This window comes from Pipistrellus kuhlii, unplaced genomic scaffold (assembly GCF_014108245.1).
Source record: "Pipistrellus kuhlii isolate mPipKuh1 unplaced genomic scaffold, mPipKuh1.p scaffold_m20_p_10, whole genome shotgun sequence".
Classification (NCBI taxonomy): Eukaryota; Metazoa; Chordata; class Mammalia; order Chiroptera; family Vespertilionidae; genus Pipistrellus; species Pipistrellus kuhlii.
Genome location: NW_023425405.1, coordinates 46,778,703 through 46,791,768, shown reverse-complemented (window position 1 = coordinate 46,791,768; position 13,066 = coordinate 46,778,703). Strand labels below are relative to the sequence as shown.

The following is a 13,066-nucleotide window of genomic DNA, read 5'->3' as shown; positions in this document are numbered from 1 at the left end:
AGACCTCATTTTTTGGGTGAGGTGGGTGGAGGTGGGAAATCACTGTATCCAAAGTGATTATTTTGTAAGTTTTATAAATTTTTATACATATATATTATACATATACATATATATACACATATACATATATATACATATACATATGTGTGTGTATACACACACACACACACACACACACACACACACATATATATATATATATATATATATATATATATATATATATATGGGAAATGATGTTTTATATTCTATATAAAGCATCTATAAGCATAAAAAATTTTAGTCCCTATGATTTACAAACTCTGATTGGCCAGAAACAAACACATGACCCCTTCCTTGATGGTTAGGGGTCTAGTGATTGACACCCAAATCAGATCGAATGGTGGATGGATGGGGCCCTAAGCAAGGTACAATATCTAGTACTTTGTGCCTTAGGCACCTATAAACACAAACTTAAATATAGAGCCTGGAATTGTATGGCTCTGTTCAGTTTCAGATCCTAAAATTATATGGCTCTCTGTTCAGCCATATGGATTCATTTAAGTGACTCAGAATTTTGTAAATTATTTACCATTATACAAGTGAAAACAGTGAATTAAAAATTGTAGGAAACTTGTAGACCTCCAGGAATATGCTTGTGCCATTCAGCCCTCCATCATTCCTCACCTTCACCTTGAGAATCTGTAGACTTGACTTGTAGACACCCTGATTTCTCAGTTCAGTTAGCTGATGTGCGTGGTCTCTTTGGGCTGCCAGGAAAGAGCCCACAGTGCACTGTTTTGTCCTGTCTTTCTTAGAGTAGCCTTGAGTGTGCATCCATTTTTGCTCTGTCTGATGATAGCATGGTACCTATCTCAGGCACAAATGACTCAGGCGGTAGTTGTTTTATGAGAAATTACCGTATTTTTCGGACCATAAGACGCACTTTTTTCCCCCCCAGAAGTGGGGGGAAAAAGTCCCTGCGTCTTATGGTCCAAATATAGCCTACACATATACTTTAAAAAAAAGTTTTTTTACTTGCCCGGCTCTGTGTGGTCTCTGTGTGTTTGCCCGGCTCTAAATTGGTTCTAAATGCTGCTGTTTACTTTACAGGGTTGATTACATGTGTTTATGACTGTGATGTTGGGTTTTAATGCACATAAAATATTTTAGGACACTATTTGTTTCAGAATCTTTTTTTCTTCACTTCCCTTCTCTAAAAACTGGTGCGTCTTATGGTCCGGAGCGTCTTATGGTCCGAAAAATACGGTAAGATTGGAGAGAGTGGGGAATTTGGACGATATAGATTCTGGTATTTACAGTCATCAGCTTATTGTTACATTCCAGAATGTCAGAAATGTCTTGTAAATATGTACATGTGAATTTATAAAAATGTTTTGTTTTATAGTTTACATAGATCCTATACACATGAGGAACTTTGCTCCCAATGATAGTTACATGAATTTATGAAAATAATTTCAAGCGGAGAATTTCTCCTTCCTTAAGGAACCATACATTGGTTTGTCAAAAACTCAAGTTTATTTTTGTTCTCATGTGATTTTGCTCAGTTATTTATGATTTATGACTAGTAAATAATTAATACAGGATGGGGCAAAAGTAGGTTTACAGTTGTTTATATGGAAAATACAATAATAAATAATACAAGAATAAGCCCTAACCTATTTTTGCCCCACCCTGTGTATTCATTAACTATAAGTTCAGAGCTTCTTATACTTAAATGTAAAACAATATATATTTTTAGATTCTTACCCCTGTTGGGGAATTAGAACTAGAAACAAAATATCCTAACCCAAGAATTATTTTCACAAAAGTAGTAGAGGAAGAAAACACTTTTATTGTTGAATATGCATTGACCCCGAGGGTGGTGTGCATCTCCTGTAGTTACTAAAGATTTCACAGACAAAAGAATCTCATCCCCTTCTATATCCAAGGTGATGCAACCAGTTGCATACACGTTTTCAAAACAAACAGTAACTAGTCCTTAAATAAGAGGCTTGACAACACTTTTTGCCACACCTTGTAGTTCATCCTAACTTTACCTGTTAACGGGGGAGGCCATCTGTGTTAGATAATTGGCCTTATCCAGAGGAGAAACAAACTTCTCATTACTTTATGGCAGTTTTGCACTTGGAGAAGGTACTCACCCAAGTTAGGATGCTACCTTCTCATGTAAACCAGAATGAGGCACCATCTCCTCTCTAAATGTTTACATTTCAAAGAAATGGCTCCCAGGTCCTAGAGAAAGACATTCTGGATCATAAATCTGATTTTAAGAAAGGCTTAGTTTTCAAAAGTATACGTACATATCTGGGCATATACGTATGTGTATATATATATTCACACACATATATTTGAAAGACGAGAAAGTACTTTTAATGTTTCTAAAATAAACGCTTTTAGAAAAAGGAGGGGAGGAGAATATTTTTCTTTAAATAGGGGTAATTAAGCCTCTTGTTTTTAGTTTATATTTGTCCTTACTCTGACTTTCTTTGCTTCTATCTTAAATATTAGGACCTTGATTTTATTAATCTTATAGTAGCACTAAGATAAATAGAAGTGACTTCAAATGCATTTGTAACTTGGATGTAATTGCAATTTAGTTTTAATTGAATGTAAACATTTTAATTTGTTCATTCTACATAAAAAGTAGGATTTCTTAAAAAGTAGATTAGCATTTTAATAGCTGCCTCGTGTCCCCTGACTGCAGAGGAGTTCCTTCTATGTTACTGGGGGATGCTCTTCCTCCTCTCACCATCACTGCGCGGTCCCTTAGCATCAGATGCTGAGCTCCACTTTGTGCACTTGCTGTGCTCAATATTTGCTCTCTGAGGTGCAGTTCTACATGGTTACCTTCACCAGCCTGACCTGGTGGCTGCAGTGGTCACACACTTCAATCTTTCCTACCAGTACATGTTACGCAGTCCTTGTTTCCTCTTAAAGGAAGGGTGCTCCCAACCTTTCAAACCAGCCTCTGGATTTAGATGAAAAGCAATAGCTGCCTCGCTGAGTATTGTTAGGACAGCTTACTCTTTTCTTTCTTCCCTCCCTGCCCACTATCTTTGAGGTTTTTTTTCTTTCTTTTTTTCCTTCTTTTTTTCATATTGCTTTCTGCCAGTTTCTCAAACATGACTGTGTGGACTTGAGAACAACCTTTAACTAACTCTTCCCTCTATGCTAGGCTGAAATATTTAGAGTGTTGGAACCGTAACTGTGTAGCATTTGTAATGTTCCTACTAGAGCTCTGCATAGAAGTGAGAATTGAAAACGAGTTACATAAATTGCTAAGCTTTGAACGCTAATTTTTCCCAGGCACTTCTGCCTCTAGGACATGTATTCCACAAAGAGTATTTGCAACTAGCAAGAAATTAAGTAGAAATTCAATTAATAAGAGAGCCATCCCCCACTTGAATGTTAAACAGATAGCAGGATTTTTTAATTTTTTTTTTAGCTGTAAGCCTTTGACTAGATGCTCTTGCAAAGTAAGCTAAGTGTCTCATGCCACCAGTTATTTTAAGAGCTAAGCAGTGAATTAGAATTTAAGATAATGTCTAACACCAGGAAATTTTTGTTTCTTTTCTCATGAAGATTTAAAATTTTTTATCTGTGTTACATGTAGTTTGATTATATTGTCTACTATTTCTGATGCTTCTCCTTGAGTGGCTCTCAGACCCAACTAGCCTATCTCAGGTAGTAAGCCCTTCTCTAGCCGTTTGAACTGTTGAGTTGTTTCACTGACAGAATGGGCCATGGGTGGCTGGCTGTTCAGTGAAGCTCACTGTGCCTATGGAACCCCTTTTGTGTATGGGTACTGGGATTTAGATGGCTCCATTACATCGTGGCTCCTGCTGACGCAGTTTGCAGTGGCCTAGGAACCCACAGGCCTTCTTGCAGACAGCACTGCGGGAACCACCGAGGTGTGATAGCTGGGTGGACCTCTCCCATTGGAGAAATGTGTGAGCCATATGCTTACAGTTGTGCTTTTTTCACAGAACCAAGGACTCTGATGTTAATTAATAAATAATGGGTGGTTTATCTTCGAATTATTTTTATTGGCAGATGCCCAGAATGATTCAAAGCTATCTGAAAATGAAGAACGCCCTCATTCTTTATTCAGCTCTTGCTTTTCTATGTAATGTACTGATATCTTGGGAAAATAATTTGAATATCAAATCACAAATAAAATTTAAGCAATATTTCCTCCACAGAATTTCAAATAGGACATTTAACTATGGCCTGTTCTCAGATCCCTCTGATAATTTAGTGTGTGTGTGTGTGTGTGTGTGTGTGTGTGTAGCTGGAAGGGGAGGGGGGTAAAGAGAAGGAAGCCCAGAAATGTGCCATCCAATTGTATCAGTCATAAATAGCTTAAGTAAATTCAACTGCATTTCTGGTTGATTGCGTGTCTAACAAAAGATAGCTGCCGAGAATTCAAATAGAAATAAGTGCAAAGTCAGAGGCGACAGGGATCACATGGGGAGCGGATCAGGAAAGGTTGATGGAGATAAGTGTGATGGTTGATAGAGGATCACCAGGGTGGCAGGAGGAAGTAGAGCAAATCACATTTTGTTAAGGGAAACTGTCTGAAGATTTGTGGCATGATCAGCAGTAGGTGTCCTTGGAACTATAAGTTGTATTCGGTAATGCTGGGAGCATAAAGCACTGAAGGAATGGCTAGGGAAAATGGGAATATAGCTCAGATAATGAAAATCCTGAGCCCTGTCTCAAATAGCAGTAAATATGTTCATGATATGAAGCTGTGGCCAAAGACAGTGTGCAGCTAAACCAGCAATTTTCAGCCCTTTTTATCTCATGGCACACACAAACTAATTTCTAAAATTCTGCGGCACAATACAAAATATGTATGTTTGCCAATCTGACAAAAAAACGGGCATGATTTTGATTCATTCATGCTGGACAGCTATTGTGTTAGCTGTTATCTTTTTTTAAATTTTTTATTTATTTTTATTTATTTTGACAATTTAAGGAGAAAGAGATCCGGGCCTCTGACTAAATTTAAAAATTCTTGCAGTTCACCAGTGTGCTGGGGCACACCAGTTTAAAATCACAGAGCTAAACAATAGAATGGTAATGTCTTATTTATGTTCTATACGCAGATGTTCTCGGTATCTACCCATCAGGATGAGCCTGACAAATAGTTGGTCTAATTTATGTAAAGATAGCAGCTACTGTTACGTGTGAAGGATAAGAGAGCCCTCCTTTATAAAGGCCATTTTGTTGGTAACATTTTCATGTGACGGTGGCATACTGGCAGGGACTCAGATGGTGTGAAGCCCCTGTATCAGTAGGGAGTGAAGAAGAGGTTTAGGATGGGCTAAGGAGCCCTTGTCACTTGGGTGACAGGGGAGACAGACAAACAAGGGGAGACCTTGCAGTCCTGCATTAGCCACTGCCTCCTGGAGCAGCAGATCATGTTGGCGATGATAATAGTGGTGGAGCGTACGTTGCACGAGATGTGGCTATTTTAATGTGTAATATTTTAAAACTATGTTTATGTGACTTCTTGGCATCACTGCCATTTACACCCCAAAAGTCAAAGGTTAAATTATCATTATTGGCCAGGCAGTTAAAACATGTTTTAATGGGAAGCTCAAACTCTCGAATAAAACTTGTATCTATAGATAGAAATTTTTAGTGCTTTGGAGAATATATTGTATGTGGACAATAAAAGCATTTTTTTTTTCAGTTGGTTTTATTTATTGAATTTAAGTATTATGAAGTAATAAACAGATGGGACTTATTTTTGGGAACTTGTTTATGTGTTTGGAAAATAACAAAGATAGTTTTGATATAAAATAAAATTCCACCGTAAGAGACAGAAGGAGAAAGAAAAACGAAGTGTGTGTGTTGGAAATTGGATCTACATCTGATTAAGTTAGAAATTCCTTATTCTGTACAATTTTACCTTTTTTTAGGTGCTGGTGAATCTGGGAAAAGTACAATTGTGAAGCAGATGAAGTAAGTAGATTCAAACATTAAATTAGTATTTTTATGTTAAACTGTACCCTTCCATCAAAGGAAGTAAGTGTTTTCTTTTTCCCTTTGTCTCCTTAGAATTATCCATGAGGCTGGCTATTCAGAGGAAGAATGTAAACAGTACAAAGCAGTGGTCTACAGTAACACCATTCAGTCCATTATTGCTATCATTAGAGCCATGGGCAGGTTGAAGATAGACTTCGGTGACTCAGCTCGGGCGGTAAGTTATTAAATTCTTTGGAGCAGGCCTGATGAGTATAAAGAATAATAACTTGCATAATACCATGCCACAAAAACAGATTTATCAGGTATCTCAGAACCATTTTATAAAAGGAATCAAAGGATGGCGAGTGAAGTCAGAAGCTTTAGAAGTGAATGAAATAAGAATACACTGAGTGTGTAATCTTCCCTTTATAGGTAGAATATTCTTATCCATCAGAAGATTTGGACAATTTAATAACTGTTGCAGTGTTTTCTATATATCATGTGATATTGGGTTCCTCCCTATCTCCATAACAAATTTTAGTCATTATTGCTGAGTTTAGTAAACTGCCTACACTGGCATTCTTCTAAATTTGTTTTTGTAATTTGGAATGCTGAAATGATCTAATTATTTGTATTCATGCCCAGACTAAAAAAGCAATCTAATCTCTTATAATGAAAACAGAATAAAAGCTTGCATGTCTTTAGAATAGGAAAGTAACTGGCTATGAGGAAACATATATCAGAATGTCAGAGCTAAAGACAAGGACCTTAGGAGACAAGTTTCATTTTTGAGTATAGTTTTTTTCTTCACTGATAAATATTTTTAATAACTGATTTAAAATTTGATCTTCTTAGAAAACATTAACTGAATCTTAAGCTTATTTTTTATTTTTTTTGGTATAAAGTAGATGTATTATTATTGCTATGACTACAGTTTTATAATTCTTTTGCATTTTTATGTATTCAAATGTGTGTATGCAACCTTCCTACTAATAGTATGAAGGTTTTTTTTTTTTTGTATAGAGGCTATTCATACTTAATAGGGAAGAAAATGAATGAAGGCAACCTTAGAAAATAATACATTAGATAAATTTATAAAATCGGTGTTGTTTTTTTTGTTACCCTAACATTTCGTTATAGGTTACTATACTGTATTAATTTTCTAATTTTCTTTTAAACAAAAATTTAAAAGTTTAGTGTAATGAATTAATATTTTCAAATATTTCAAGATCGTTTTAATAATAATTCATAACTTTCTTCTCAATTGTCATTTCTGAAACAAGGTTTGATAATATCCAGACATTTTTTGCTTTACTTGTCCATTGAATCTGTACTTTTATCAAATGCTTTTTGAGCTCTTAGTCTTATACAGAAGGGAACCACCCTTAGATAAAAGTCAAGAATTTATATAAATTGTACTTTACACTAATTATGATTATGGTAATTTAAAACTTTTATCAAATTATCATATAGAGTATTTTGCATTCATATCTTACATGTGATTAGAGAGCAAGGTTTTGTGGCCTCCAGCAAGTAATGAAAGGTCAATGCAAGCAGTTGTTATGAAGTCTTCTTATTTCTTATTTTTCTCTCAAAGAACATTGCCATTCTGCCTTTTTGAAAGAAAAAACAATATAATTTGGACTTTGTTTCAGGACTGACTGAGAGTAACTACTCTCACCACTCCTTTTGGATACTAGTTATATCCTAGTCCCTGTTCACCTTCAGCCTGCTCTGTGTACTATGGCTATTATTAACCACTTCATGCAAATGTGTTCATTCTTCCACTTTTTGATAAGTTCATTCTGTCTTTTGTTGACTTGCTTCTACACAAGCTTATACATAACTATGAGGCTTTTGGAATTGTGCTAAGAAATACAGAGATGAATTAAACATGGCCTGGGCTTGAGGAGGGGACCTGGGAGCTTGGGAGCTTGGTAGCTTGGTAATGAAACGTGTGAAAATTTTCTAGAAAAAAATAAAGGGCATTTTATAAAATAAGAAACAATATATTCAAAGAGTGAATATATTTCTATTTCTAAAGAATTAATTCCTGGAAGTATTAACGTTGAGTTAAAGGGTAACTAGATTTTTAATTTTGATATGTACCGAAGACTTTTCGTGAATAGTCTTTTCTAGAAATTGTGCATCAGTGTCTATGTCAGTCTGGCCAATTTAGGTATTATCAACATTTTAATTTTTAGTATCTCATGAGTGAAAAGTATTTTTATTTTTATTTTTATTTTGTATTTTCCTGATTTTTAGTGAGGTGAGAAAATTTTTTCCTTTCATGCACTCCTCTTAATGTTCTTAACTCAATTCTGTTATTTGTTCTGCTCACATTGTGTCTTTTGAAATATCAAGGATATTAACCCTTTTTATATTTTTCTCAATATATTTCTTTTCCTTTTTTTTAAAAATAGTATTTTTCTTATTACAGAACTTTTAATTTTGTTTTCACAATTGATTCTGACTTTTATGTTGTGTCTTGTTAGACAAATATTCCTCAAGTTAAAATTACTTTAAAACTACTCTTATCTTTCTAGAATGTTCAGTTTTATTTCTTTAGATTTATATCTTCACCCACCTGGAAATGTGAGATTGTACGATCTAAGTGTATTTTATAATCTGATCATCTCTTGCCTTACAACCACTTATTAAATATTCAGTTTCTTAGTGACTTGAAAATGTGACCATTAGCATTAAATTATCCGTGTTTCTGGGCTGCATTCTTTTCCCCCACTGATATATTGTTTTCTTCACTAGCTCAGTCACTTATTAAGTTTTTTAACCTCTATGAGATTATTTCATTATAATAAGATGGAAATAATAATGACATCTACTTCGGAAGGTAGTGAACAGTAATGACATAATGAACACCAAGTGTTTACAACATGCTTTGGTTATAATACTCAATAGATGTTTGCTGCTGCTATTGTGATTATTTATAATTATTATACCACTATTATTATTCTTGTCAGAATCACATTATTTTAGTCTCTGTTGCTTCATAGGATTGGTATTTGGTACCGTGTTTCCCCGAAAATAATACATCCTCCGAAAATAAGACCTACTTACAGGTTTCCTTCTGAGTGAAATATAAGGCATCCCCTGGAAAATAAGCCCCCCCCCCCCCCCCCCCCCCCCCCCCCCCCCGGCTAAACATGAGAGATTTGGTCCACTGATTCTGAAAGAAATGGAGTCACAAGAAATTCACCAGGAAATTCAGGAATTGGATTGTTATGATGATGTTCCAGAAGATGATGACATGATAGTCATTGAATAAATAAATAAATTCTTGAGACTATAGGATTCACAGTTTGTCTGGTTTGTGTTGATAACTACCATGCTACCGTACTACCGTACCGTATGCAGGTAATAAATTTCCTTTATTTTCACTTAACAGTAAATGTGTACCATATTCTTCTTCATGGAAAAATAAGACATCCCCTGAAAATAAGACCTAGTGCATCTTTGGGAGCAAAAATTAATATAAGACACTGTCTTATTTTCGGGGAAACAGGGTAGGTTAAGAGCATGCATCTCATTGTTGTTCTTTTACCAAAATATCAAGGTTATTATGTGACTCTGAACTTGAGAATCAGCTTCCCCACATTCCTGTTGAGACAAAGGAAACAAAAAGCCTGTTGGTATCTTGTTTAGAATTACATCTTGATATGTAGGTTAATTGGGTGAAAATTGCCTGAAAAGAATGAACATTTTAAGAAATGCTGACTTATTTGCTGTGGTTTGCTTCATATTTGGCAACTACTAGATTTGCAAAGCATATTACACATTAGTTATTTAAAATGAGAGGAAACAAAATTGTTTCTAAGGATGACGTAGAGCAATCAAATTTTGTACCTAATATCCTCTCAAAACGCTCTCAGAATTTGTGTATTCAGTCTCTGAATGATAATGTATTGATAAATTAGATTCTTCCTAGTAGTGTGAAGCTAGGGAAGCATTATGTATGGGCATATTACCATGTCTAAGACACACTGCATTGCTTAAACAGTGTGGCTCTAAGTGGCCCAGGGGCCAGTTTCTGTCCATAAAAACAGGATGAGTACAGAATTAAGAGTCAGCATTTAGACAGATTTCTAAGCATTAGTAGAGTAACTAACATATATTAACTCTGATAGTTTAAGTAAATGGATTTACATAGTACTTTGTCACTTAAATTTTATTTTTCTAATAGTGTTAGTTCTGAAATAGTTTGGAAATAAAAACAAATCAAAACACAGACCAGCCTTCTTCACAGAGAGTTTGACAAGTACTTAAGTTGGAAGAACTTGGGCTACACGGAGCTGAAAGCCTTGCCTGGAGTTGACTTAAACAAGCTCCCATTCTCCCTAATGCCTCAGCTTGCTCCCGCACGATGGCTACTTCTCTGTCCCTCTAATTTGTAAATAATTTCTTTAGTCAGTTTATGTCTGTCTCCCAGATTGCTTTTTAAAAAGGTTGTACCAATTTGCCTCCCTAGCAGCAGTTTAGGACAAGACCTTTTCTTAGCTCTCTAAGTAGTAAAAATTTATGAGTGTTACATTGAAAAATTTCTGGGTAATTTATTGAATTTTCTTTCAATTTCATTTACAGTTTCAATTTTTAGTACAATTTTATAGTTTTATTTTCTTGCTTTTTTTAAAATATAGTTTTTTATTTTTTTTATTTTTTACAGAGAGGAAGAGAGAGTGATAGTTAGAAACATTGATGAGAGAGAATTATCGATCAGCTGCCTCTTGCACACCCCCTACTGGGTATGTGCCCGCAACCAAGGTACATGCTCTTCACCAGAATCGAACCTGAGACCTTTCAGTCCGCAGGCTGATGCTCTATCCACTGAGCCAAACCGGTTTCCGCTTATTTTCTTTATTGACTATTTTTTTAAGGGCTTCAAGCATTTAATTTTTTAAAAATCCTTATTATTGAAAGCATTATTGATTTGTTTCTCTAAGTTAGTAGTCTATTTTATCCCTTGTTCATTTACTTATTGCAGTCTGTGTTATTGCTCACTAATACATAGTATATTCTCTCCCATTTTGCTTGCCTTCATGTATGGTTTTTATTTTCTTAAATCTTTCCTTATTATTTCTTCCATTATGTTTACATTTAGAAAAATCTTTAAACCAAATATTTATCAAGTAGATTTTAATGCTATTTTAAAAATATTTTAGGGGAGTCAATTTTAACTTTGCTCCTTAACTTTATGTTTGTTCTTCAATGCCTCTGAAACTCATTTGGTTTTATGTATGCAGTAAGTGTTGACATTACTCTTTTCTTCAGATGGCTATCTTAATTATTTATTAATTTTTGAACAGTCATTCTTTCCTACTAACTTACCTTGCTGACTATCATATAATAAGTTCAGATTTAGGATTCTGTATCCTGTTGAACTACATTAACATCATTGTTATATACATTGCAGGCTTTTCATATTTGATCCTTTTAGCCCACTATCCCCAGTATTTTTCAAAATGTTCCTAGCTATTTCTACTTGTTATTTTTCCAAGGGAGTGTTTGGTTTTGTATTCTGGCTTATGTTTGAGAACTAAGATTATATAGGGTTATATTGTTTTTGATTTTGAGAAATATTGATGTATACAGGAAAGGGGTATTAACCTTCATTGAGAATGTAATATGTGCCTCCAGCACACTCTTTTTCTATTTCCCCCAATTCATGGATCGATTATCATATTTCTGTGTTTCTTTTAGCAAAAGGTTCTTTTGTCCATATAAAAAACACTTCAACATTTTTTAAAAATTTTACTTACTTGAAAATAAAAATTTATAAGATGTATAAAAATTCTATTTGAGTAACACATTTATTGTAATCTCCCTTTCTGACACAATAAAGCTCATGCTCACTTGAGTAAGAATTTTTGCCATTGCTGTTTAGTTAAAATTAACTTAGATTATTTTAATTTTAGACTTTTCACCCCTTTTAAGCAGTGCTCTAGGAAAAAAAGAAAAATGACCTTTCCTGTCATGTTTAGTTTGATTACATTTGCATTTTTAGAGAAAAATGTTTTACATTTATGTATTCCTTATTCAAAGCAATTCTTTAAAGTCTGGGATTGCTACCATGAAATGTGACCCCCTTCAAGTTCTCAGGATTTCCTATGGGCACACTAACTCTGATGAAAGCAATATAGCCCTATGTCTTCAAATTGCAGGAGTTGTTATGTGTTATAGAGTTGTAGTGGATTAAACATATGAATGGTTTTCATATGTTGCTGACCAGGATTATTGGCAAAGTTATTAAAGAAATGATTGAGTTCAGCTGTTAAAACTAAAGATCTCTATTCATATATCAATCATGACATCAGTATAAGACTCTATCATATTTTTTAGTTTGTACTGTAGAAGTGTTTTCCGGTATTTTCTACTTGAACTCTTAATCTCATTAATAAATCTGTCTGCTCTATCACAGTAAAGAATCATTTAGCCGTGTTTAAAAATTGCAATCTCATTCCTCTCCTTTGTTTTAGATAGCTTGGGTTATAAATAGTTTTTGGTCTTATGGAATTGAAATCTGGTATCTTCTACCCTAAGAATTCTCCCTTTTCTGCATGTGCTGTTTTCAGATACAAAATTGGCTCTTTCTGCCGAAACTGGTTTGGCTCAATGGATGGAGCATCGGCTTGGGGACTGAAGGGTCCCGGGTTCAATTCCGGTCAAGGGCATGTGCCTTGGTTGCGGGCATGTCCCCAGTAGAGGGTGTGCAAGAAGCAGCTGATTGATGACTCTCTCTCATCGATGTTTCTAACTCTCTATCTCTCTCCCTTCCTCTCTGTACAAAATCAATAAAATATATTAAAAATTTTAAAAAATAAAAACAAAATTGGCTCTTTCTTACCTTTAATGACCCTTACTTAGTATGTCAGAGGACAGCCACCACGATCCCTGAAAATCTCCCTTCCCCATCCTGAACAGACTCTCCTGAGTTCTCATAGAATGGCTGCCAGCTTCATATAAAACGTGCTCTCGCTCAGTGAATGCAGCATGTCAGGTGTCCCCTCAACACCCGTGGGAGATGGCACCATGTCATGTTTCTAGACACAGTAGCATTTTAGTTCTTCTCCTG

The 13,066-nt window shown here is 34.9% G+C and overlaps 1 protein-coding gene across 3 annotated transcripts in view; it reads left to right on the top strand.

The window, feature by feature from the left end:
- GNAI1 (G protein subunit alpha i1) overlaps positions 1 to 13,066 on the top strand; it is a 71,927-nt gene that overhangs the window by 40,104 nt on the left and 18,757 nt on the right. For all 3 annotated transcript variants that reach the window (XM_036429596.2, XM_036429594.2, XM_036429595.2), the window contains exons 2-3: positions 5,934 to 5,976; positions 6,073 to 6,214. In XM_036429596.2, the coding sequence (XP_036285489.1) occupies positions 5,934 to 5,976; positions 6,073 to 6,214 (185 nt within the window). The remainder of the gene's footprint in view (positions 1 to 5,933; positions 5,977 to 6,072; positions 6,215 to 13,066) is intronic.